Source organism: Crocuta crocuta, unplaced genomic scaffold (assembly GCF_008692635.1).
Source record: "Crocuta crocuta isolate KB4526 unplaced genomic scaffold, BGI_CrCroc_1.0 scaffold275, whole genome shotgun sequence".
In the NCBI taxonomy this organism is placed as follows: domain Eukaryota; kingdom Metazoa; phylum Chordata; class Mammalia; order Carnivora; family Hyaenidae; genus Crocuta; species Crocuta crocuta.
Genome location: NW_027530497.1, coordinates 516,634 through 543,772, shown reverse-complemented (window position 1 = coordinate 543,772; position 27,139 = coordinate 516,634). Strand labels below are relative to the sequence as shown.

The following is a 27,139-nucleotide window of genomic DNA, read 5'->3' as shown; positions in this document are numbered from 1 at the left end:
TGGTGCCTCCCCCCACCCAGTCCTTTCTCCCCCTCATTGTCCTTTAGCAACGACCCTCCTGTTTTTGCCTGCACCACCCACCTCCCGGCCCAAGAAAAGGAATCCACTACCACACTAACCTCCCCTCAGGGCTTTTGCCTTTCCAAGGAGGAAGCTTGGACAAGGCAAAGCTTCTCGCCGAGACTTAGTGGTGGACATCTATGTGCCAGGGCAGGGACATCAGCTGTGTGTGAAGAGTCCTTCCTGGTGACCCTGAAGCCCTGTCACCAGAGTGCAGACCTGACTGGGATGACCAGGCCATAGTATCCTTCCCCATTCTCTCTGGTGACGCAGCCCTGGCTCCACTCAAGGTTGAGGTCTTATGTGTGACCTCCACCGGGTGTCAGCTGACTGCACTCTCTCCCTCCCCGGAACTCCTGCCTCACGTTTTGTCATGTCTGTCATTTGCTGCCTTGTGTGCATTTGCGTCTTGATGCCCCAGCTAGACTGTGAGCTCCTTGGGAGTAGGGATCGTATCATGTTTCATGTTCATCTTTGTTCCTCTGGAGGGCTTCACACAGGGCTTTGTAAACATACCTCTGCATTTGCTGCCAATAAATGAACTTATGAGTGATTGGAGCCAGTGAGTGAGTGAGTGAGGAGTGAGTTGGTGAAGACAGCATGGCTCCCTCCATCCTGTTTTGTAGGCTTGCTGCCCATGGCTTTTTTTCTTTTCCCCTTTGTCAGGTGGCTCGACTCTTTCATTTTGTCTCCTCTTTGGACCTCAGAGAAGGGCAGGTAACCCCGTGGAGAGGTGTGACTAACTCCAAACTGATCCAGTCGGGTAGAGAGGCCGGCAGTGACCTCCGCCCGCCAGCACATGGTCTGGATCGGAACCAGGTGTTTCTCCTACCGACACCTGCGTGTGTTCGTGTGTGTTAATCCAGAGCCAGTCCCACTTCAGCATCCTTCCAGAGCCTCTTTTTGGTGTCAGTTTGGTAGCATCTAACATGCGATTAACTTACTGGGTTTTTTCCCCTTTGTGTAATGCCTGGAGAACGAGTTGAATTTGATGGTTGATGCTACTGTGGGAGAAGTCCTCTCTTTCTTTCTCCTTTGTTTGTTAATCTAATTTCATGTCACAATGAAGGCTGCCCATCTTCATCAGCATGTTGATAAGGAGCCTGCTTGGCATTGATGTAGAGCATGTGTAGCTTTGGAGGTTAACTGTCAGTGAGGAGGGTACATAGAAGGAAGTACTAAATCTGAATTACCAGTGGAGAATGTGGTTATGCTGGTGGCTTTGTTATCAGTTGCCTGACTCACTAAAACCTGTTGTCTTTATTCTTGTTGTCTTTAGTTACTGGCATTCGATATCCCTGATATTCGATATCCCTGTGCCTTGGTGTGTCCCCCTGGAAAAGAGGACCTCATCAAGGGCTTGCAGCCAAGCTTAGCTGCTGTGTCACATCTGGGCTCTGTGGGCCCTCATGGCAGGCATCCTATTAGGGGTGAATTATTTTACTTGGAATACCAGATTACTTGGAATACCAGATTTTCCCAGAAACACACCTGCTCCCCTAAGAAGAACATCAAAATGGGCACTTGGCTGGGTCCATTGGTAGAGCATGTAATTCTTGGTCTCAGAGTTGTAAGTTTGAGCCCCATGTTGGGGGTAGAGTTTACTTAAAAAAAACAAACTTCTTTTTTAAAAAAGAAGAAAAACATCAAAACATACAGAATTTGGCAGTGTGTTGGCTACGTGGCTTTCTCATCCCTTACCAGTTGGGGGAAAGATTAGAAATTAAAGATCTCAGGAAGTTCAGTGACACAGTTCACCTCTTGAAGTCTAATTTTCTAAGAGTTTTAGCCAGAAAAAAAATAGATTAAATAATCTATTAAATAATTAAATAATCAGGAATGGATTACCCTCCTTTGCCCCGAGGCGCTTCTGTGAGATTTCTGGGAGTTCTAGGAGCCCCCTGAAAGAGCCACCAGGCCATGTTGTGTTGGCCTGCCCAGAAAGCAGCGAGGTGGGTCTGTTAAAACAAATGACATGTAAATGAGCAATAATAAAAAAAACTGGGTAGACACGCTTATAACACCATAGCGGATGAAGAGGCCAAGAGTACAACAGATTGTAAGTAAGAGGTTTGCTTTCATGGAAGACAGAGCATGTGTCCCTTTCCCTCCCATGGTGGTAGGCTGAGAGGTGGGCTGGTAAGGACAGTGCTGACATGTGGTACGACAGCCCTAGGGACAGACTCAGATGTACCTGAAGTAGGCTGACCTTGGTTCATGAAAGGACCCCCACATTCTTAGCTTTTCCTATGGCTCATATTCTAAACTGAGTGTTGGCTAGGGAAGAAATTGATACAGGACTTTCAAAACACACGCTCATGAGGCACTTCGGTGGCTCAGTCAGTTGAGCGTCTGACTCTTGATTTCGGCTCAGGTCATGATCTCACAGTTTGTAAATTCAAGCCCACATTGGGCTTTGTGCTGGCAGCGTGGAGCCTGCTTGGGATTCTCTCTCTCCCCAACCCTCTGCCCCTCCTGCTTGTGCTCTCTCTCTCTCCCTCTCTTTCTCAAAATAACTTTAAAGAAATTAAAACTGCACACACGTGCTGGAATCTATTCATCCTTCATCAAAGTTACCGTGGGAGACCCAACATTTATTCTAGAGATTTTCAAGTAATTCTAGAAACCTTTATTTTGGAATTGCAATCAGAGCCAGATAAGGAGCCACTGAAGAGGGTCACAGATTCTTGAACTTAGAATTTTCCAGTTGGAAAGGACTCTTGTTCAGTGCTGTAATTCCCAGTGAGGACGCAAGGCTGACAAAGGCCAAGGTGACTTGGTCAAGGCCCCTCATAACAGAGTTGAGACAAGGCTCTATGGACAGTGAATGCATTGCAGTTTCTGGAGGCACCACTTCCTTCTTCTCTGTTCTAATCTGTTTTGTTTTGTTTTGTTTTGTTTTTAATAGTCTCATGTCATTCTTTTTTGGTCTAGATGGCACTTGTCAGCATCATGCAAGCCCTATATTTACAAAATGGGATCCTCAAGGTGATCCTGGGAAAGTGCTGTGAGTGTTTCTAAAAACGAAATGGTAATGATTCTTAAAGGTAATATATTTATGGTATAAAATTCTGAAAGCACAAAAGAGGGCATGCAGTGAAGACCGTGTCTCACTCCTGCCCCCATCCTCCACTGGCCCAGCTGTTTTAAAAGAAACCTTATGACCTTTCAGCAGGCACTTTCACAAATGCACTCATTTGGCCGTTAACACAGCCCCCCATCTCCTTAGCAGACAAAACTGCAAAGACCTCATCTGTCATTGAATGAAGTGGCAGCTCTGAGTGGTGGATGACTAAGAAATATACTTCTCTTTCCACCTGGTCCCCGTCTTCACCTACCCAAGTCCTCTAAGGACAGGACAAGCATAGTTGCCTCTGGCATGTCTGGCTCCTTCAGTGCTCACTCTCCGTCCTTTGTTCCCTCCAGCCCTGTGGCATTTCTCATATACTCATTGTGGACAGAGCTCATGTCCCTATTCAACAGGATGCTGCTTCAGGTGTAGGACCCTGGCCGATGCACTGGGGTAGGGGTGGGGATTTCCTGTTACTGCACTTTACTGAGGGGATTGCTCAACAAATGGCCATATGTTCATTCATTCAACTCCTTGACTTCTAATGTGTATCGGGTAGAGTGGCAGACACCGAGGCTGCACTAATAAATATAATAAACAATCTGGAGGGGAAGACAACGAACAAACAATATCCATAGTTAAATATAATTGTGTGAGGTACTACATAGAAGTACAGACTTCTGAGAGCATATGACACGGAGTAGAGATGGTCAGACAAAACTTTGAGAAGTGCAACCATATTGCATTGGATCTGCAACGCAATAGTTTGGGGGCAGTTGGGTGACTAGGTCAGTTAAGTGTCTGACTTTGGTCTCAGCTCAGGTCTTGATCTTGGGGTTGTCAGTTCAGGCCCCATGTTAGACCCCATTTTGGGCCCCGCATTGGGCATGAAGTCTACTTAAAAAAAGAATGTGGTAGTTTCTAAGATACATTGTTATCGACCCCTAAAGGAAGAAAATATTGCCAATCAAATTAAGGTATAATGCTTTTCCACTTAGAATTTTTACTTCTACTTATCAAAAGGACTCTTTTAGACTTGTTTAGACATAGAGTTTTTTGTGTGTCATTTTTGCACATACATCGAAAGGAACACATAAGCATAAGAAATTGGTTGAATTTCTTCCTAACCTCGGTTCTTCACTTTCCGAGTCTCACTCTTCTGAATCACTTTTCAACTGAGCTTGTCAGTGTCCATTTATGACCATGCTGTATCACTCTCTACCTTCCAGAGCATTAGTAATACACAGCTAGCTGCTGTCTCTGGGATTTTCATCCATGTCACTGATAACCATTCTGCCAGTGTGGATGCTGCCACTTTCTTGATCTTACCAGAGGTGTCAGTGGAATGTGTTTTAAACATCCTGGACTCATCTTTCTTCCACAGGTGGTTCTGAATGGTTTCAGTTCAGTTCAACTGTCCAGTCATACCATGGGCAATAACAACCAAATGCACTTGTGTGTAGGCAATGACAATGATGTCAAGGCAACAACAATTCTAAGAGCCACCCCAGTGTCAGAGATGAAAAAATACAGGTCTTGAAATAGATGAAGATCATTTACAAGAAGTCTAGGAGTAAGTGGGTACTGTCATTATTCCAGTGAGTCAGAGACGTCAGGGCTCTGGATGGATGTCTCTGTGAGTCACCTAGTCACAAGATGGCTGGCAGTTCCACCACACTCAAAGGCAGAAAACAAGGAGCAGGTTCAGGTCTTTCTTCTGCATATTGGAAAGGGAGATGTTTTTCCCAGAAATCCCTTAGCAAATTTCCCCTTACCTTCCATTGGCCACAATTGCACCATATAGCCGTCCATAGCTGCAAGGGAGATTGGAAAATCTGGGGTTTTTTTGTTTTTGTTTTGTTTTGTTTTGTTTTTTGCCATGTCAAGAATGGGATTGGGAGTGACTTTTGGATGGCCAACTAACAGTATATCCCAGTGTGGTCAAATTTGTTGGAATTACAGTGAGTTAACCTGAAACAGTGTAGGAATCTTTAAAGGCTTTAATATGGTAAAGTGGCTCATTGGATTATGGAGAGTGTGGTATTAAGCTTTGACAAATTTAGGGGAGCCAAATTTATATTCCCAAATAGGGAGCCCAGTTTTGCAGAGTACCGCTGAACAATTCTTGATTGTTCCCAGAATAATAAAATGGACGTTCTCCAGAGCAGAGCCAAAGTGGCAGGATGGATTGGGGTTTGTGGAAAATGAATGGAAATGAGGTCTTGAGAGGAGATGGAGCAGGGCTGAGAGGTTTACAAATGAGAGAGCCATGTTAATTCTAACCACCTCAGATTGTTTTGACAGATAAAGGCTAATTTGTTTTCGAGATCCTTGTATCCATGCCACTATGATTTCATCTGATTCAGGACTGTGTTGATACAGAGCTATTATTATCCCCTTTTCTTTCCTAACCTCTGCACTTCCAGTCTTCATGATGTTAGTGATATTGGAGCTAGGCTGGCTGGCTTCTGCGAGTGGACTTGAGTGCTTTGCTGAAAAGAACACGTATGGTGCCTGCTGCTGCTTGCTCTCAGATACATTACTGAACATTTCCAGGAGCTGCCAGACATTGATGGAGTTAGTCCCTGGCCTTTTATTTGGGCTTGGGCTCATGAAGCTCCTCCTTGTCCTTTTGGCCAGATGTGGTCTTTTTATTTTTTATTTCAACAGCAAGTTGTGTGTCTCAGGCAGCATCTCCTTCTCCTCCTCCTCCTCCTCCTCCTCCTCCTCTTCATCATCACCACCATCCCCATCATCATAGGTGGCATTGTTTGAACTCTTATTATGTTTTGGGCCTTATAATATCGTATGGACATAATCTCATGTAATCATCACTATATCTTGCCATGTGGATGCTCCTTGGCAGAGGAGAATATTGAGGTGGAGGGAGGTTAAGGTCACCCAGCTCTTAGCAATAGGACTGTAATTTGACTCTCTGTCTGACTCCAGAACTGTTGCACTTAATCCACTCTTTGTGTAGCTTATGGTATGGCCCAAGCTGTGCGGTTATTTGTACATTTGTCTTTTTACATTTTGTCAGAAATCGAGCTGTGTTTTGGGATTTCCTAACAACACCTAGCACTGTGTCTTGCCCAGAGAACAGCCTTGATAAATAGTTGTTGAATAAAAGTGACCGAATGGTAGGATGACTGAAAGCGAACCACGGAGTAGCCTTCCTGAGTGTGAACCTGACACTGAATTACTCCATTGTGATTGTCAGTATTTCCTCCCTCTTTTCCAATCCATTTTTGTTCCTTAGTCCTCTCATTTCTAAATTCTAGATGTCACCTTAAGTGCTTCTGAGTTAAATAATCGTAGATCATTGGCTAATAGCTTTGGAGGGGATTATACAGGGCAGCTAGTTTCACCTTGTTTTCATGGTACAGACCACCCAGCTGTTAATGTCTAGAAGGTGAGGTTTCAGTCTCCTTAGCCACCATCTTGCGGAGGGGTGTCTGAGGCAGCCAGGGTGATCTCTGTCTCTCTGTCTCTTTTTTTTTTTTATAAAACACCCTTTGTCTGGATTTATAATTCTAATTGTATATATCTGATTATTTAAATAGTTTTCCTTTTGCTCTTAGTTTCCTAGAGATGTTTTTAGATATTTGGTAGGTAGAGAACTTATCTCTTTCATATTTTAATGCATCTTTGTTTTATTCTGACATTTCTTCTAGACTTGTCTGCAAGCTCCTTTTGTTTTCCCCCTTCCCTCTAACAAACTCATTTCACATTTGCATTTGCTCCTTTATCTAACTGGCTCTTTGACTAGTCACTTCGGTGAACTGCTGTGCTTTGCTGGCCATTTTCATTGCTTTTTATTTTTATTTCCCTTTAAGTGAAATTAAAAAAACTCCTCCAACCCCTCTGCCGTGTTGTGGCCCTTGTTTGTTTTATGAATCCTACCCCGCCCCAGAGCTCTTCTGTTGGCTGTTCCCACCTGTTTTGTGCTGATTTGTTGGTTCTGTTATATCTGTTGTGTCTTATTGTCCCCAAGTAGCCCAGCCCTCTAGGACCACTCTTCCCTTCATTATCCAGATCAGGTACCTCCTCCCCCATCCTCTGCTGTCCTGTGTACCTGTGAGAAGTCTGCTCGCCCTCCAGTATTTCCCAAGATGTCCTACTTCATTGGTTTGCTTGGTGGTTACTTGCCTGTCACCTTTTGCTCAAATCCCAACCCAATTCTCGATTAACCCGTCTCCTACCAGCCCCCAGCCCCCAGCTCCCTCTTAAGTTCCTTGTTTTCCAAACACAGGGCCCCTATCCAGCCCCTGAGGCGCCCCTAAGGCGATGTCCCCTCCCTGAGCCTTCATTATGATCCTTTTCACTCCGACACAGATTCTCTCATCCAGACAGCAAGGACCTTCCCTTTCATAAGTATAATGGATTGATCTCGCTTTCCTAAACAAAAGAACAATTTTCCCCTGAGGTGAATTCTGTGGCTCTCTCAGAATATGAAATGGTTACAGTCAGCAGGTTTTTTTTTTTAATATAATTTTTCCCCTTCCTGATTCATTACCTTTTGGGTATTTTATGAAGCTCAAATGCAAGAGTGGAGGCAAATGTGCCTGATAAACAGTAACACGAACAGATAAAAGAAATTGCTGTTGTCATACATTAAAAAAAATACTGGCTGAGTTTTAATTCCTTTGAAAAGTGTAAGGACTAAGCACATCAACGATTAGGTTTTGATTTTTCTGACCAGATTCTTGTGTACTGGAGACTGAGTAAAAAATGTGGCTCTGTAGGGATTTTTATTTATGTAAAGCCACAGAAGCAGCAAACAACCCCTCAAGAGTAGGAACTGCAGGTGGCAGTCATTTCCCCTGCCCTGAGTCTTTCTGCAGCTCTAGCTCATCACACAATGTGGGCATCTGAACAAGGAGGGGCACCTGGGTGACTCAGTTGATTAAGCATCAGACTTCGGCTCAGGTCATGGTCTCATAGTTCGTGAGTTTGAGCCCCACATTGGGCTCTGTGCTGACAGCTCAGAGCCTGGAGCCTGCTTTGGATTCTGTCTCCATCTCTCTCTCTGTCCCTCCTCCACCATGCTTTGTCTCTCTCCTTTTCTCTCTCTCCTTCAAAAATAAACATTAATTTTTTTTTTTAAATGAAGGAGAAGGAGCCGGGAGCCAGAGACATAATTGCTGAGACCCATAGGAGGCCGTGGAATATTCCAGGCCTTGCTCCTCTCAGTATTTGCAGCCAGTACACCAGGCACCTGCCCCTCTGCAGAGTCCTTCCGGGTCTTGAGTTCCACCTTGCTGACTGTCAGAACTCCCTCTTGGCCTTTGTTGTGTCTGCCTCCTCACCCCCCACTCCCCACCACAGCCTGTGGTCAGTGGGGCAGGCCTCTGACGTGTGCCCCCTTCCTGTGTTGTATCCAGGGACAGGGTGCCTTATCGGAGAGACTCCGGAGCTTCAGCATGCAGGACCTCACCACCATCCGGGGTGACGGTGCCCCTGCTCCCTCCAGCCCCCCACCGCCGGGATCTGGGCGAGCCAGCGGCAAACACGGCCAGCCTAAGATGTCCAGGAGTGCTTCTGAGAGCGCTGGCAGCTCAGGTGGGTGTCGGTCCGCTTTTTGGCTTTTCCAGTTCACAGGCCTTGCTTTCACGGAGAGAGGCCCAGCCCACCATGCGGCCTGTAGCCCGGAGTTGCCATCAACACAGACGCCTATCGGATCGTGCCAGGCCAGCCAGGAGGCAGAGCACCACTCTGGCCAGGAGGCGAGGCTGGCCTGGGGACCCTGCTAGAGGGCAGGGTTAGGCCACCTGCACCCAAGGGTCCTGCCTTTTCCATCTGATTACCGAAGGGTTTGGGAGTGGGTGGGGACAGTGCCTGAAGCGAGCCTGGAGGCAGCAGGCACAGCTGGACATGGTGCGAGACAGCTTTCTCTGTTCTCTTCCTCCCTGGCCCTGGACCCCCAGGAGGGCTTGCCTGTCCTGAGCATGAGTGTCTCCTCCCACCCACCCAGGGCTGTTGGCTCCTGTGGTCCTTTTCCCCTGCATGCATGTCTCTTGTCGTCTCTCTCACTCCACCATCTCCTCCCACCCCTGTGCCCCCGTTCACCAGGCACACCCTCAGCCACTACATGCCAAAGGCCACACTAGCTCTGAGGTCTAATTCCTGCGGAGGCCACAGCTTTATGGAAACCGTACCTCTGTCCCCGATGTGTCCCTCTGATTTTCAAGTGCCTGGCATCAGGTTGCCTGTATGAGGCTTGACCTGGGGACCTTGTTAAACATGCAGAGTCCTGGGCCCATCCCCAGAGGATTCAGTAAGTCTGGGATGAGACCCATATATGGTGGTGTTGAGGTGCAGCCCCCTTTGGGACCCACTGATGTCCGATCCATTAGTGGGTTTCAGGCTTGTGGAGGGTTGGGACATGGATTAGGGTGTAGGGAGCTGGGCCAGGACTCACATTTTCCCAGACCATTCCTTGGAGAGATTCCAGGGACCTTGGCTCTCAGGAGCTGAACACTGCTGCTGCCCGCGGGGGTTTAATGGTGAAGGAGGTATAGGGTGCAGTTCTGGATCACCACCTCTATCCCTCACCCGGGGTGGAACATTGAGCCTCAAGGATGGGAACTGGACCACCCTTTTGGAGTCTCTGGCTGTAACATGTTCCCGGTGGCTGCCCTGCTCTTAAACACAGAAACAGGGACATGCAAGTCACCTGGATCCTGACCCTGTGCTGTGAGGTGCACCCTGCAGGGAGCATCCTGANTTACTCCCTTCCAGGGAATGGAGACCAGCTTAGAGCCAGGCCGGGTGTCTGTCAGTTTCCTCCCCTCTGAGGAACACCCCACTTCACCCTGGCCCCAGGTTTGAACATTGTGGCCTCTCTGTTGGAGGGAAGATATTTTAACTCTGGCAGGGTTGGGAAGGTAGAAGCTTGGCCGTAGGGGTGAGGATCAGGGAGGGGCAATCTCCTGAGTGAACTCTCTATCCCCAGAATTAAATTTTTTTTTAATGTTTAGTTTTATTTTTGAGAAACAGAGAGAGAGAGAGAGAGAGTATGAGTGGGGGAGGGGCAGAGAGAGAGGGAGACACCGAATCTGAAGCAGGCTATAAACTCTGAGCTGTCAGCATAGAACCCAATGGGGGCTTGAACTCACGAACCACGAGATCATGACCTGAGCCAAAGTTGGATGCATAACCAATTGAGCTACCCAGGCACCCCTTTCTCAGGAGAATTTAGAATGCAATCCCAGAAAATTTAGAGTGCAGTATCCACTCACCCCATCTGTGTCTCTCTCACTCAAAAAATAAATAAACATTAAAAAAAAATTCAGAATGCAATTCCAAAAGGCCAGGCAGGAAAGGACCTCACGGATCATTCAGTCTTAACCCTCAGATATTACCAGTGAAGAGACCAAGGCCCAGAGAAGGGACTGTCACCAAGATCACCCATGGATTGGCATTCTCCTGTGGCCTCACTCCTGGGCTGGTGCTCTCTGTTTGCTCACCCCCTGACCATTTAGGTTTCCTTGAGCATCTACAGCTTCTGATCTACTGGGAACTGTTTCAGAAATAGAAATGTGAAATGGAATTATATATCACCTCCACCCTCAGTCAGCTCATGGACCACAGAGCCTCAAATTAAAACTGTTATTGGAAGAAAAACAGGCCCCAAATCTGTGAGGCTCAGAAGTCAGAGCAAGAACCAATGGGATAAAATTGGGTAAAGTTCCAAGAGGGTAGCTGCTTACTAGCTGTGTGACCTGGGCAAGTTCTTACCCTCTCTGAACCTCAGCTTCCTTATCTGTTCGCAAGGAGTGACAATACCCACTTGTGGGGTTGTTGTGAGGATTCAAATAAAATAATCCATTTAAAAGTGCTTCGGATCATGCCTGGCACTCTACATAGTAGCTGCTACTGTTGTTATGTAACTCACCTATGAAAGCACTTTCTAATATGAAAGTGTCCAGGAGAGAAATGGGCTGCCTTGTGAGGTAGCAAGGTCCTTGATGTTGGAAGGGCCCAAACCAAAGTTGAATGGTCATATACTGAGACTCTAGTGGGGCTCCACAGTCCTTTCCCTCTGAGATTCTCTGTTGTCATTATCAAGTGAACCAAGTGGAAGAAGTAGGCTCAGAGAGGACATGCACTGTGCCAAGGCCACACAGAATCCAGGCCTCCTACGTAGACCTCTCCCCAGGTAGATTATTTAGGGCAGTCTCCGACCTGGGAAAGTGAGAAGTCTGTGAGGTCTGAAGGCTATGGGAAGCATCTCCTGGGCTTTGAACATTTTCCCAGACCACCACTAGGTAGGAACGGGTTTGGGATGCTTTGTCTCAGTGCTGGCCCTGCAGCCTTCCATTAGCAGTGATGCCCTCTGCCACACCCCAGCGAGGCAGCGGGGTCACTCTGGATGCAGGCTGAGCAGGTAGAGTTCATGAACCAGAGGACCTGCTGTGTTACAACATGACCCTGCACTCCCCACTGCTCTCCCTGAGCCATAGCACCTATGATTCCAGGGGGTAGAGAAGGGAGGTACTGACCCAGCAGGGAGGGCGGGGACCATGTGGCATTCACTCCAGCTGTTCTGGAGCCTCAAATAAAAGTCATCTCAGAACGAAAGACAGGTGAAGGATGACTCAGGACCTGGGCATGGGTGGGGCAAAAGTACCCAGGCAGTTGGGGGTCGATGTGCCCAGGGGGAAGTGTGACAAAGGAGGCCCAGCTGCAAGGGCTTGGGTGCCCTCCCTATGCCTGTGTGGGCCTTCGACACTGGGCATGGTGGGGTAGGGCCCAGTCTGGGCTTGCAACCTGGCAAGGCGACAGTGGGCCGTGCAGAGCAGTGCAAGGAGGAAGATGTAGCCAAACAGTTACCACATTTGTCCCTAGGGGCCTACGTTCAGCCTCTGAACCTTTCTCAGAGTGACACCACAGGTGGTCACTACCAGAGAATTTGACCTTGGCATGAAGATGAGCCCCGTTCCCCTCAGCTTTCCCCTCTGGAAAAAGGGTACTGTAATCCCTACTCAGCCTGTGTCTTAGGCTTGCGAGGAGAGCAAACAAGAGAATTTGCAAACCCTGGACCGGTGGCAATTGTTGGAGGCGGCCTGGGGGTGGACCGGTCAGAGGTGGTGGCTGGTCTCCAGGGAGCTGTATGCAGCCATTGGAGGCAATGGTTTCAACCTACATACAATGTTCAGTGTACATTCTTGAAATGATGCCAGTGAATGAAAGAACAAAGCAATGAGATATAATGTAACAGTGTATGTAAAATAAAAATACACGCCCACTGGTGTAAAAGAACAATATGCAGAAACATGTTGCCCTCCCTACAGAATCTTGTTAGACACCATTTATTGAAAGCCTGGCATTGAACCCTAGGAAGAGTGGAGGTGGTATTAAAAGAGTGATCCATGCTTCCTGTGAACCTGGAGACACTCAGTCAACATGTATTTAGTAAGCACCTACTGCATACCAAGGCCCAGATGTGCACCACAACCAGTGGCATGTACAAGGCAATAGCTACTTGGGCCTTTGACCGAATGACTGCTACTAAGCAGTGTGGGGAGTCAGAGGTCAGTCTGAGAAGGTTTCTGGAAATCTTTCTGAACTGGAAGGCATAGAGTGGAGGGGTGTGTGGGCAGGTGCGGTTAGAATTATTTCTCAGACGACATAAGGACTGACCCCTGTGTGCCAGGCAAGGACATTTTCTAGCACCTGAGGGGAAGCTGAATCTGGAATGATCTCCTCCCCTACCTTGGTGTCTCTACAGAGACCCCCATTCCCGGGATCCCCACACCTCACTGGAGCCTCCCCGTTTGCTGGGGCTGGTTCCCATCGAGTAAGGGGTATCACTGATGATGTCCCCCATCCCCCCACAGTGTGTACCTGCTGCTCTACCTGCAGGACCCGGAAAGGTGAGTAAGCAGCCAGCCTCTGTGCAGCGTGCTGGCATCTCGCCTCAGGAGGAGGTTCTAACCATAAGCTGGCGCCTGACCTTGGGGCTCCCTTTCAGCTGCATAGTCTGGGGAGGAGGGGCAGGAGTCAAGAGGTTAACTGCCTAAAATGACAAACCTGTATTATCTGGTAGTGTCTGCGGGCTAGGAATTCAGGAGCAGCTTAACCCAGTGGTTCCGGCTCACGGTCTATGAGCAGTTGTAGCCAAGATGTTGGCCACAGCTATAGTCACATAAAGGATTGACTGAGCCTGGAGGGTCCACTTCTAAGATGGCTCTCTTGCGGCTACTGGCTGCAGACTCAGATCCCCTTACCGCATGGGTCTCTCTGAGGCTGCTTGTGCGTCCTTACAATATGGCAGCTGGTTTCACCCAGGGTGAGTGATCAGTAGAGAGAGAGCACATGGGAAGCCACAGTATCTTTTAGGACCTAGTCTTTGAAGTCACACACCAGCACCGCAGCCTTCTTCTGTTGGTTGGAAGTGAGTCATTAGGTCCAGCCCATGCTCAAAGGGAGGAGACTTAATCTCCACCTCAGGAAGGGAGGCGTAGTATCAAAGAATGTGTGGAGATATTTTAAAACCACCACAGGGTCATATTTCCTTGTGCTGTGGGTGATGAGGACACAGGAACTTACCCAGGTCCTCTGAAGCAACGAAGCCTTGTAGTTCCGGGGGTTTTGGTCCAGGTGCAGCCAAGGGAGCCCTGGTCCTGCTTTGCCACTTACTAGCTGTGTAACTGTGCGTGAACCACCTAACCACCCTGAGCCTCGGTTTCCTCAGCTCAAAATAGAGATAAAGGTCCTGCTTCCCCACCTCACTGCGTGGTTGTGAAAATGTCTATGAAAGGCTTTTTGTTATAGCCGGGAGCAGCCAGAAAACCTCAGGGAGAGTGGACGAGCCTGGGGTCTCCCAATGCAGCTGCCCTCCCTGTGAGCAAATGATGGCGTGGTGCAGCCATGGGCACCTGCGGTTGGCCATGTTCTCTCCTGGCCTGCTCCTGCTGTTTCCCTAACCTGGACTAGACACACGAGGGACTGGAGATGGTGCTGGACGGACCCGGCCCCCACTTCACCTGCCATGGAGGATCTGCCTTTGGCTCTGAAGGCAAAAGGCCCCCCACCTGCAGCGGCTGGCTGGCATGTGCGGGGGGATGGGGGCAGGCACGGCACCCACCACTGCCTGTGCTACTAGCACTGGGGCTGGGGAGGCATGGCTGTCTCTCCTGCAGTGGTGAGAGTAAAGGACATGAGCAGCATTTAAGAAGTGTCTTCTTTTCCCTTCATTTCTTCACTTGTAAGATTTCTTGATGCTAAGGTTTTTACAAGTCTGTATAAGACCTGGGGGTTTTGGAGACCATAAACCCAATGTGAACCAACAATCAAAAGAGTCCTGAGCAGGGGGACAGTGAAGACCACTGGCCCTCAGGGCCTCCTGGTCTACATCAGATACAGAAGAATATATATATACACATATATATGTATGTATATGTATATACGTATATGTACATGTATATATGTATGTGTGTATATATATATATACATATGTATCTTACTCAAATGATTATGTTGTACATCTAAAACTAACATGATGTCATGTTATATCCCAGTTTTAAAAAGGAAGAAACAAACAGAGGGGCTGCATTCCAGTGCTAGAGGCTAATACTTGGACCTGGTGGACCTACTGGTGCTTGGGAAACAACGTGGAGTGAGGTCCCAGAGGCCTCAGGCGACTATGGTGATCTCCACCTGTTCACCAATTTTGAGTTTGTGAATTCCGCGAGCCATTCTGAAAGCCTCTAATTCTGGGATATTACCACTGGAGGACCAGGGAGAATAAAGCTGCCTTCTCCTCCACGCTGTCCTCATGGGACTGCTCTGCGCTGTTTCCTGGCAAGCCCTCACCTCTTGTGACCCCTGATGGTTTCCACATCAGAGGCTGCATTTTCAGTGCATTTAAATTGAATTGCAGTTGACTGTAGGAATTTAGTAGTGTTTGCTCTCCCCAGGAGCTGTGAGGATGGGGGTGCTGGGGAGTGGGCAGCAGGCTGGCCTGGGTGGGGGCCTCAGGCTGGGGCGGTCCTGCTCAGAGCTGTGATCTGGGAGCCTTTGCCTCAGCCCTCTCTTTCTCAGGCCCTTGTAACGCCCAGTGCCCCGGCGTTCTCTCCTCCCCTCCCAGTCTCCCTCAGGTCTGCTTGCAAGACCATCTTCGTCCCTCTGTGATGGTGGGAAAGTCCCTCGGCTCTTCAGGGCTCCGTCCCCTCCTCCATAAAGTGTGGCCATCTCTGCAAGTGAAGGTGCCCAGTGTGAGGTGTCAGCAGATGGTATTGGGGGACTGGAGCCCAGCTCCCAGCCAGTGACATCGTGGGAGAGGATTTCAGGGGGTCCCAGACACTTTGGTCACAGGGCCCCTCCTTGTCCCTTGAGATGATTTTCATCTGTGCATGTCAGACCGCAGAACATTCTCTCCCCACTTCAGCTCCATTCCTGCCCCTGTGTCAGTCATTTCCCTGTTGTCTCCTGCACGGGTCCCTTTCTATTATTGTCTCCTTCCCGCCTGACTGCTCTTTCTCCTCCCTCTCCACCCTGCCTGCCCTGATGTAATATAGAACTGAAGTTTGTATTACTGCTTGGAATTAGTCATAGAGATGGATTTTTTCTCTTAAAAAAATCAAGTGTGTGGGACATCATTTTTAAAACAGCAAAGTCATGCCTTTTATTCCTCCTACTGAAGGAGAGCGAGAATTGAATTTTCCTTGAGTGTGGCCCCAGGCGGCATGTTTCGTCCGACAGCAGCAGTGGGCGTGTGAGGTTGAGAGCAGGAGAGACGAATGAGTGTATGTCTGTGTGTGGACCTGTGTGTATGCACGCACGTTCGTACACGTTTGTGAGTCTCATCCCCGGGGACCCTTCCCTAACGGAATATTGTTTTCTTTCTCCTCGGTGGCTGTCGGGGACATGAATGTAAGTGTTCCAGACGGATGTGCCCTTCTTCGACACGTTTGCTGACTTCCATTAATGGCTCCCGTTAATGTGTGCTGTGTGTGCTGTGTTTGCTAACCTGGGATTAACAATCTGGGGGTTGTTTGGCACTGTGGGGGTGGGGAAGCCTCGGGCTCAGTGCAGACACATCTACTCAGGCCTCTAAGGGCTCTGAGATTCAGCCAGTGCCTTCCTCCCTGCCTTCCCCGCAGAGAGAAGAGGTGGAGCTGTGTGCCAGCCTGCTGTGGTCCTACTGACACATTTATTCATACAGACTGTCAGCCAAGGCTGCGGAAGGCAGCAGGGACTCCTGTCCTTTCCTAGAGGCCACCCAGCCTTGAGCACTAGGGTGGCAGCTTTGCAGGCTCCAGGTCTTGGCTGCCATCACCTGAGTTTAGAGGTGATTGCTTGTGGCCATGAACTTGCAAGAGAGTCAGTCCCCATGCAGGTTGTCTCTGGGTACGAAGGCGTGGATGGCTACGGCACAGGGAAAGCCCTGGACCAGAATTTGGAGGGAACTACATGTGCAGAGGCACCGACTCAAACCAATCCCCAGGCCTGCTCCCAGGATGCAGCTTCACGTTGGGGCAGACGTGGCCAGGCTGCTTCTGCAGTTTCTGTCCTACTCTGAGGCCTTTTAGCTCTGAGCAGGCCTGTTTCTTTTTCCTCCTGTCAGGCAAGAGGTATCTGTGTCCTGAAGGAATGTCCCTGTGGATGGGTGTCAAGGTCTGACTTGGGATGAGAACCGAGCTCTCTCTCAGATGATGTCTGTAGTCCACCTGGTTTAGTGGACAGGCAGCCACTGTTCCCAACCCCGCATCAGTGCTCAGAGCCACTGAGGATCAGCCGTGGGCCCCAAAACTCAAGATGCTTTCTGTCAGGCCAAGGCAGATAGGATGAGGCTGATACGAGAATCCGGGCACACAGTGCAAGTCATGTGGTACAGACACCTGGTGCACTTGTAGTCTTACAGTGAGGAGGCCTGGGAGGGCCAGAGTGCTCAGGGAGGGCTCCCTGGAGTTGCCAGTCTTCGTGTTCAACAGAGCAGCTGATTTGGGCAGGAGAAGGAGGGGCCAGCGGACAACCTGACCCCACACCACGCCCTTGGCTGGGGGATGCACGGAGCAAAAAATTCAAAGGAAGGTTAACATCTCCATCTTGGCCATTACCAAGGTGCTGTCAGACCAGGGCCTTCCCAGCCTACAAGTCTGCTTCGCAGTTTGTGGCTAAGACAGACTGGCAACCGAGTTCTCATGCTGCCTCCTGCTGGCTGTTGGGGAATACAGCAGCAGTACCTGGAAAAGCTGCTCGAAATTAGGGTCTGTTGTTAGTTTTGCTTAACCCACACCTGGTGCTCTGTAGTCAAGTGAGATGTTGATGTGAGAGAACACTTGTTGATGTGNTGGCTAAGACAGACTGGCAACCGAGTTCTCATGCTGCCTCCTGCTGGCTGTTGGGGAATACAGCAGCAGTACCTGGAAAAGCTGCTCGAAATTAGGGTCTGTTGTTAGTTTTGCTTAACCCACACCTGGTGCTCTGTAGTCAAGTGAGTTCTGTGTTGATGGAGAGAACACTTTGGTGATTATGTTTTTAGGAGCAGTAACAGGGTGTTCCAGAAAGAGTTCTGTTTTGTGTTTTTTTTTTTTTTCTGCAGGCCTTAGGGTGGTTGACCCGATGATCTGAGAGCCCCCTACATCTGCAGTCTGTGATTCTAGATAAAAACAATATATGAAACATGGAAAGATGGAAAGATATGTCTTTGAGTGTCAGACAAGCTGTGTATGGGCAGGAAATATTTTATATCTCAGCTTAAATAGAACATGGAATATGCCTAATTCTGGAGTTTTTCCTGTGGATTCAGTCAAGGGAGATTAAAACAGGAATCTTGCTGTCATTCTGGAGGGAAGGGTATTCCTATATTCTCTTTCCACTAGGCTTCTTGACTTCTCTAGAACTTGGCCTTTGAAATGAACCATCTACATAACTTTGCTTAAGGTTCTCTCTTAAGGCCTCCTGGCATCTGACATCCTGTATTAAGAACACGTGGAGCTGAGTATGCAGCTATAGTGCACAGTTAACACGGCTTGTCTCTGTAAGAGAGGAAGCTCTAGTCCCCCCTTCAGATCACCTTCTAGAGGGGATTCTTCCCCTGAGCACTCTGGCCTGGCATCACACGTCCGAGCTGCAGGGTTTGACACCTCTCAGTTAAGATGGCGTCTTCTTTTTCCCAGGGCAGCGGTGCCCCCACATTGCTTGGCGGCTTATCAGTTATGCTTACCAGCTTATCAGGTTCTGGGGCCTCTGCTTGTCCTGCGCACCATGCCTGCCAGTCTCCAGTTGAAACCTCACAGTCCTGGACCAGCCTGCAGGGAGGCCTGGAGGATACTGGCTGCTTCTTCAGACACAGGGGACCTCGGCTGTCCTAACAGGCGTGGCTTGTCGTGCTGTGTGTCTAACCTTGCCCTAGCCTGCCCTTCCTGGCCCCTTTCTCCGCTGATCCCTCCCTGCTGTACTTTGTCTCCTTTGTGTAGATTGTAAATGGACATTAAGTGGTTGAGGGAGATGTGAATGAGGGTGGTGTGAAGGCATGGGAACCCCACGAGGTCCAAAACCCATTGGCATTTTCGGACGAGGAGGAGGAAGACCTGTTGGATTTCATGTACAAGTATAAGGCGCCTCGAAAGACGGAGTTCCCCCTGGAGGTACACGGTGTTTGGGGCTGGGGGGTAGAGCATGTGTTTGCACAAGGACTTTGCCCTGGAGATCTGGGGGGCCTAGGAGTGGCATCTCTTGGGTCACCCAGCATCTCCTGAGCACCTGGGGTAGGAAGATCTCTCCCCATCAAACAGGACAGACCACTAGATAGCATCCAGAGACTGGCCCAGGGGTGAAGAAGACTCTGCTCGTTTTATTTAGAAAATAGGAGAGTATTGAAAATAAAATTTAAAAATTTACAACTGCTCCTGGGTGGCTCAGTTGGTGGGGCGTCCGACTTCAGTTCAGGTCATGATCTCAGAGTTCATGAGTTCAAGCCCCGCATCAGGCTCTATGCTGACAGCTAGCTCAGAGCCTGGAGCCTGCTTCAGATTCTGTGTCTCCCTCTCTCTCTGCCTCCCTAGCTCACACGTTCTCTCTCTCTCTCAAAGATAAATAAACATTTAAAAAAAATTTTAATAAAAATTTACAACTACGAACATAAGATGATACATAAATGAAAAGCAACCCAAATGTGTGTTTTAGGGGAAGAAAATGTGTTATTTGGCAAATTTTGTATAAATAAAGCTTGTTCATCACTGGATCTCCAAGACACAGCAATAGTGCTTAGTACAAAGCTAATACTGATAAACTCTTACTGAAAGGGCACAGCCCTCTAAAAGGACCCAAATCAAATATACTTGAGAGATGTATTGTGGCCAATTGGAACTATGCATGGAGTTTTGGCAGCAGGAGGGCTAAGTCTAGAGCCTTGGCAGTAGGGAGGCACCAGTCTTAGACTCAGGTGTGGAGCTGGCAGAATTGGGGACCCCTGAGTCTTCCTCTCTGCCCCTCACGTCTCTTCTATGCCCCATCTGCCGAATACTGTGGCCTGAAAGTCCAGCTGAGGCAAGTTGGGAGTCCTCCTGGTCTCAGCGTAGGGACCCTGTGAGACTAAGTTGAGGGGATGCGTTGAAATGTTCTCCTACTCAAGCACCATGGCCTGTCGATCCTATTCAGACTAGAACCGAGGTTATCAGATTCCTTTCCAAGGGTGGGGCACACGTAGATCAATTCTGAAGTTAGAGGTTTCGGTAAAAGATGCTCTGGGTTCCATCACAGCCTGGGCAAACCCGTGATGGGGGGAGGGGCTCAGCTCTCACATGGAAGGTGCCCAAAACATGGTGGGGTCTAAGGGTTTGTGCCACTTTGTTTTTGTTGTGTTAAGACTGCACAAGCTGCTTTTACTGTTTACTTTAAATAGCCTGAGGCAGGTTCCTAAAGGTAGGTTTCGCTGATTCCTCTTTTACTCTGAGTCCAGAGGAAGCTGGTAAACATTTCCTAGTCAAAATGGTGATGTGAAGGACTCAGGATGTGGAAGACCAGAACTTCCTATTTCCTGCTTTGTTCTCCCTTTCTCCCTCTTTCCCTTCTGCGTGCCCTCCAGGCACTGAGCTACTTAACTGGGAAAAGGCGAATGTGGACCTGCCCTCTGGAAGTTCACAGTGTGGAGAGGGAGACAGGGAGCAGAGCAAACACACGCTGCCAAGGATGCAAAGTCCCCTGCTGTCCTCTCGTGTGTAAAACACTAGGAGAGCAAAGAAGGTGACCCTGGTTGTGTGTGATTGGGCTGTAGGGAGAGGGCCTCAGGAGTGACTTTTGAGCTGGGTCCTAAAGAGAACAATAAACAGCAGGACAGAGAAGGGAGGGAAGGGCTTCAGGTCAGAAGGACAGAGGTGTGGAAGAATGCCACAGAAAAAGAAGTTAGTAGAGAGAAGTGGACAGAGATAAGGGCTGAGGGTAGCTTGGAGCCAGTTGTGTGACCGCACTCCTTCTCTCCCCCAACCCCGGGCCTTGCGTGCTATGCCAGGACAAAAATTTCCTTTTTTTGCATTGTAGAAGGAATTTCTGTGATCTGCATGTTCCTTGATAGTGATTTTTAGTGGAGATGAGGTGGAAACCTTTATACTTAAGGACAATGTTTCCCTTTGCTGTGCGGCTTGCTGTGCATTAAAGGATTTCACACCCAGAAAGAACACCAGAAACTTGGTGATGGAAATTTTAAGCACGTACCTAGAAATATGAGGCTGGTTCCCAAAGGAAATAACAAAAACAAAGGAAGAGATGGGGAGGCATTTCTCTGTGCTGAGTCACTTGTTAGGATCATTGCTCCTGAGGCAGAAACAAGAAAAGTGTGTCATCCTTCTGCACAACCATTCGTTTGGGAGACTCAGGGACTTAGGAGCATGAAGAGGGAGGGAGGTGCTCAGCTTCGGGATGCTTGCGGTGTGACCCTGATTCCTGCTTAGGAGTGAGCCCTCCACCCCAGCTGACTGTGTCACACATGTGTGTGTATGGCCAAAGGAGCTGTGTGTCTCAATACCAAATGCACACAGGTGCTCACCTCAAAAGGTTCCGCTCAGGGACACCCGGGTGGCTCAGTCTGGTAAGCATCTGAATTTGGCTCAGGTCATGACCTCATGGCTCATGAGTTTGAGCCCCATGTTAGACTCTGTGCTGACAGCTCAGAGCCTGGAGCCTGCTTCGGGTTCTGTGTCTCCCTCTCTGCCTGTCCTCCACTTGTGCTCTGTCTCTCTTTGTCTCTCAAAAATAAATAAATGTAAAATTTTTTAAAAAAAGGGTTCCACGCCTACACCAAATTGAGGGATGGCTTTTTCTGTTTTCTCTGCCAGGCACCGCCTAGAGTGCTTCGATCCCGCTTTAGGAAGAAAAGTACCTCATCCTCAGCCACTGAAACCACGTGAGTGAGATGAGCCAACAGCACCGGACCCACAGAATGTTTCTTCTCTGCCTTAAAGAGCTAGTCACTAATAACATAGAAATCCGCAAGCTGGCGTGCTTTGAGTGTGCAGCCTCACAGACACGGCCTTTTCTCTCTCTCCTCTTACACTTTTAAGATTTTTATTTTCCTTTTCTTTATTTCGTTGGGGAGAGGCTAAAGGGAAAGGTATGTGTGTGGGGGGATGTGGGGGGTGACCTTTAAGTCTTGAGGTTAGTAATTTTCTGCAATTGGATTATCAGCAGTGTGGTTTTAGAAATATAAGAGATCACCCTCACACTGCTGAGATGTACATTTGTAATTTATTTGTTGCATACTTCGTTTTTAGTCCTGTAAATGCAAACAAAGCAATTTTTTAAAGTTTTTTTTTTTTTTTTTGTTCTTGGTATTAGTACTTTGGACTACAGTGTACATATTTATGGCTTTTGGCTTAATATAATGGACTCGCAAGGGCTGCCAGAGGTTCTGATATGTAAGAAAACTACAAGATATGTAAAAAATTATTTTGATTCTAGAGAAAGTCTCAGATGTGCTTATAAAGCTTCCAAATTCAACTCCAGTAAAACATCCCTTTTCCTGCAGGATGATGGTTCATATTCTTCAGACAGATGTTTAGTCAATAGACCAGAGATGTTTAGAATGAAGAGATAATATTGTGATGACAGACACAAGTGTAATGAGGCCAGTGGAAGAGCCCAGAATAAGAGAGGTCACAAGAAGCTGGTCTCCCCCTGGATTCCAGATTAAGAGCTTCTGAATTTTGTCGAGGGATTTACTGATGCCTTAGGCGGGTGGCTCACCCTTGGTAAAACTTACTGAGGATGTGAGGAATCATTTTGAGTGTTCCATCAGTGCTTGACGAATGGCTATTTCTCCTTCCTAGTAACAAGTTCTGTGACTTATTTCTCCAGGTAGAGGAGCCTATAATCTGAGCACCTTGATTAAGAGAACAGTAAGCAAAACCAACCAATCAACCCAAAACAAAACAAACCTAAAACTATGTTTCAGATATGCTGTCAAATATGTCTGAGACACCTGTCAAAATGCTGGGTTCTAGAAAGGTTTCAGAGGTTGAGATCTTTATGGACTGACCTGCTGCTCAGCTCCCTGAGCAGCCGTGGCTCACACCCTTCCCGGCTTGTGCAGAATGTGAGTGAGAGAAGTTGTGCTTGTGGGCACTCTATGTCTTACCAGACATCTTATGCGAGCCGGGATCGCTTAGTATAATAGAGCACTAGGTATGGGGACTCTCTACTTAGACTGAGAACTTTATCTGAAAAGAATCTGGTTTACATAGCATTTCAGTCCGAGGTAGCTGCTACCCACCCCCTTGGAGAGCTGAGCCTAAATGTAGGACTTGTATATTTGTGCTTAGAGTTGGTGTTTGCTTTCAGTGTAATGCATGCAGTGGTCACAACCCAGTCACTTATAATACTTGGATTGTGTTTGTTCATAGATATGCCCTGAAGACTAGAGAATTAGTGTTATGTACCATGTAGAACTTACTGTCAACCGGCTATAAACAGGCCCAGGTAAAGACCGTCCCAGACTGAGCTACGCCAACATATATCAGTAGTCTTCACTGACAACACGCTGGCTGGATCTTAGCCACCCCTGAAAGGGTTTTAGGTGAAGTTGATTGTTGCCAGATATGCACATTTAAATCCCTTCTTCCCACAATTCCTCTGAAGGTGACTTTGTAATTTACAGTAGGATTTAGGAAAAGAAATCTAAAAGCAAATTTGTGGTTCAGAGGGCAAACATAGGCTCTTTATATGTGCCCCAAACCCATTAGAGAAGGCAGAATATCTGTTTTCTTCAATCTCACTGAATAGTTTCAGAGGAAAAATACATGCTTTCAATGTATTTGCCTGTTAGTTGGGAGTACCCAGAATTTTCAGAAACAGCTTAAGCAGCTTTTTAGCAATGTTTTTTTTTTGTTTTGTTTTGTTTTTTTGCCAAAACAATAAATGCCTTTAGCAGCAGAGATCCTTCGTGAACAAACTATATTTTCACATTTTACAATGTAAAGTTTTAACAAGTACAAGCTATCAAGTTTGCACTCAACTATGCCAAAAACAAGTTTGAAGCACTCTATTCTCAGACATGCTGTATTACTGCTCATTTAAGATTTAAAAAATTTAAAGGTATCCAAACTGCTGTCTTAATGTAAATGTAACTATTTTTCCTTCAAGTGTTGATTAGGGAGTTGGCTTCTCTCTTAAAAACACTCACTGTACAAACTAGAGCAGCTGTCGTATTTCTGGCAAAATGTGTTTACTTACCCAACAAGCTGTGTATCTGTGTACGGACTGACATAAAATGTGAATGCCTCCAAGTGTACCTGTAGTGCTGTGGTGTTCTGTCTAGAGGATATTAACTGAACGTTTTTCATTTGCTGATTTACAGACATAGGCTGTTTACAAAATGCTAGCTTGAACGTCTGTAATTTTCATGTAATAACTTTTCATTATTTGCCATGGAGCACCTGTTTTGTTTCTGAGGAGGTTAGATGGGGTGGCAGACTTCTAGAGAATGGAGGCATAATCCCTCCTGGCTATGTGCAAATAGCTTTCTCACCTCACTGGCCTCTGAAATGTGTGTTTTCTATAGTAAACTGTCTGTGTGTTTGTGATAACAGTGCTTGTCCACCATGACCACAGCTGAGTACCTTCCTAGTCTTCACTTTGCACAGTATTTGAAATGGCAAAGGATGTGCTTCATTCTCAAAAGGCACCCACTCAAAGAGCTGACGTTCTCAACTGTGACTGTGCAGTTTCCCTAGTTTATTCCTGTAGTCCCTATAGAATGATCTGTAATAAAATAGTATACTGGACTGTGCATCAAACGGATGTAAAATTACAGTATTCCAAAGGTTGAAGTTCTGCTGTTTTGTTATAATGCCTGATACATACCTTGAATAAAGTCTTAACATTTTTCTTTTAAAAAACATCTTTGTAATGTTGAGCTTATGAGGAAAGAGAAAATACTTTAAAATGTTTACTTTTATTTTTTTTGAAAGAGAGAAAGCTTGAGTTGGGGAGGGGCAGGGAGAGAGTGGGACGGAGAATCTCAAGCAGAGTCCATGCTCAGCGCAGAGCCCAACATGGGGCTCGATCCCGTGACTGTGAGATCATGACCTGAGCCAAAATCAAGAGTTGGGATGCTTAACCAGCTGAGCCACCCAGCAGCCCCAGAAAGGGAAAATACTTTTTTTAAAGTGTGGAAGGTAGCAAGCTTTAGAAGCTGAGTGCTCAGTCACTAACTGGCCTGGTGCCTTGACCCCATGCCTACTGCATGGAATTGTTGCGGTGGGAAAAATATTAAAATGATCACATAAATATAAACCTGGTAGTGTTTTACATTTTTAAAGTCACTAGTGGAATTCGTGTGGCTATAAACGTAAACCAGCTCATCTGGTAAGCAGAAATTTGGTCTATCGTTTTCTTTCTTGGTACCAGTTCCCTCACCTGCAAATGAAGGAGTGCACGTGTAGGTCAGAAGAAGGTGGACTGTGCAGAGGCCTCCTGGGTGGCATGGTTGCCCTTAGTACCGCTGCAGCCCTGTCTTTAAAATATGAACAGGCTGGGGCGTCTGGGTGGCTCAGTCGGTTAAGCGTCCAACTCTTGATTTTGGCCCAGGTCATGATCTCACAGTTCGTGAGTTTGAGCCCCACATCAGGCTCTCAACTGTCAGTGCAGAGCCCACTTTGGATACTCTGTCTCCCTCTCTCTGCCTCTCCCCAACTCACACACTCTCTCTCAAAAATAAACAATTTAAAAAAATCTTTAAAAAAAAACAAACCATGAACAGGCTGAGTGCCTAGCTGGCTCAGTCAGTAGAGCCTGTGACTCTTGATCTTGGGGTCCTGAGTTTGGGCCCCATGCTGATTGTAGAGTTTACTTAAACAAAACCAAACCAAACCAAACCAAAAACAGGGGCTCCAGGATGGCTCAGTTGGTTAAGCATTCAACTTTTGATTTCGGCTCAGGTCATGATTTCATAGTTCGTAGGTTCCAGCCCCCCTGTCAGGCTCTGTGCTGACAGCATGGAACCTGCTTGGGATTCTCTCTCCCTCTCTCTCTCTGCCCCTCCCCTGCGCACACAGGTATGTCCACATGTTTTCTTTCTCTCTCAAAATACAGAAGTAAACATTAAAAGAAATATGAACAGGCACAGATAAGCCTCACTGGGTGGTCACAAAGACTTGAACACTTAAATGCAACACTCATTTTCTTTGCCTTTATAGTTTTATATTCTGTATGTTTGGCATGAAGACTATAAAAGAAAGCAGTAGCAGGTAAAGGAGCACATTCAGAAGGCTGAAAGGAAGACAAAGAGGTGAAAAGAAAGGCTGAAAATCCATTCATTTATTCATTTATTGAGCTAAGTCCAATGGCAACAGAACTGAGATTAACCAGGTGAAGAACTGGTTAACAGAACAGAAAAGCAAAGGCTGACTTGGTACAGTGTCATGAATAAGTATTTAGTATTTACAGTGCTAGATTACAGTCACTTGTTGATTTAGATATGACTTTTCATGTTAAAAGACTCCAGGAAATGCACCGGATTCCGAGAAGTTAGACCTAGGTTCTGTGACTTATTAGCTGTATTTTGGGTAATTTATTTAACCTTCTATAAGCTGGGATTTCCTGAAATCTAAACTAGGGATTAAAAATTATCTCCCTTGGGCTCCTGGCTGGCTCAGCTGGAAGAGTGTGAGACTCTTGATCTCGTGGTCGTGGGTTCGAGCCCCACAACAGGTGTAGAAATTACTAAAAATAAATAAATAAAGTGGGGCTCCTGGGTGGCTCAGTCAGTTCAGCATCCAACTTCAGCTCAGGTCATGATCTCACAGTTCATGGGTTTGAGTCGGGCTCTGTGCTGACAGCTAGCTCAGAGCCTGGAGCCTGTCTTCAGATTCTGTGTCTCCCTCTCTCTCTGACCCTCCCCTACTTGTGCTCTCTCTGACTCTCAAAAATAAATTAAAAAGCATTTAAAAAGTTTTTTAAAAATTTAAAACATTTGTTTAAAAATAAAAATAAATAAACTTAAAACCTCCCCTGAGAGGTTGTATGAGGATTCAGTTTTGTATTTATATGCCCATCCCTATGCTGGGACAGAGTTGGTGTTTGATAAATTATACTTTCACAAAAATTTCAGTGCCATTTAGGTGGACTCTTTAATGAAAGATGTTTGGTTGTCAAAGTATAAAATCAGTGTTGATGATAAGCCCTGCTACCCATAAAACAACAATCATATACACGGAAATCCCGTTCCTCTGAAATCATACAGGTGGCAGCCCTTCACCTCAGTCTGTGTCTGGATGCGGAGGCCTGGCTGCCGGTGCTGATCTTTCCCCCTCCTACCCTGGGCCTATGGGAGAAACCAAGGCACTCCGAGGCCCCATAACCGAGAGCTCTGTTGTCTGTATTTGCACTAGCGAAGTCACAGAGGCAGGGGGAAAGTGGCCTCTTTCTCAACCTCTTCAGGCACCAGTCCCATCCTGCTACTAGGGTGAGTAGAGGCAGGGGTCGGGCAGGTGAGAAGTGATGTGGAAACCTTGTAAGTGGTTTGATTCTGCCATCTCAGAAGTCACGAGGAAACGAAAACCCATC

General features: G+C 47.3%; 1 protein-coding gene across 1 annotated transcript in view; it reads left to right on the top strand.

Moving 5' to 3' along the window:
• REEP1 (receptor accessory protein 1) overlaps positions 1-21,800 on the top strand; it is a 57,018-nt gene extending 35,218 nt beyond the window's left edge. The window contains exons 7-10 of the mRNA XM_077766696.1: positions 8,515-8,692; positions 12,973-13,008; positions 18,578-18,729; positions 21,415-21,800. Coding sequence (XP_077622822.1) covers positions 8,515-8,692; positions 12,973-13,008; positions 18,578-18,729; positions 21,415-21,486 — 438 coding nt within the window. The 3' untranslated portion in view covers positions 21,487-21,800. The remainder of the gene's footprint in view (positions 1-8,514; positions 8,693-12,972; positions 13,009-18,577; positions 18,730-21,414) is intronic.
• The last annotated feature ends 5,339 nt before the right edge of the window (positions 21,801-27,139 follow it).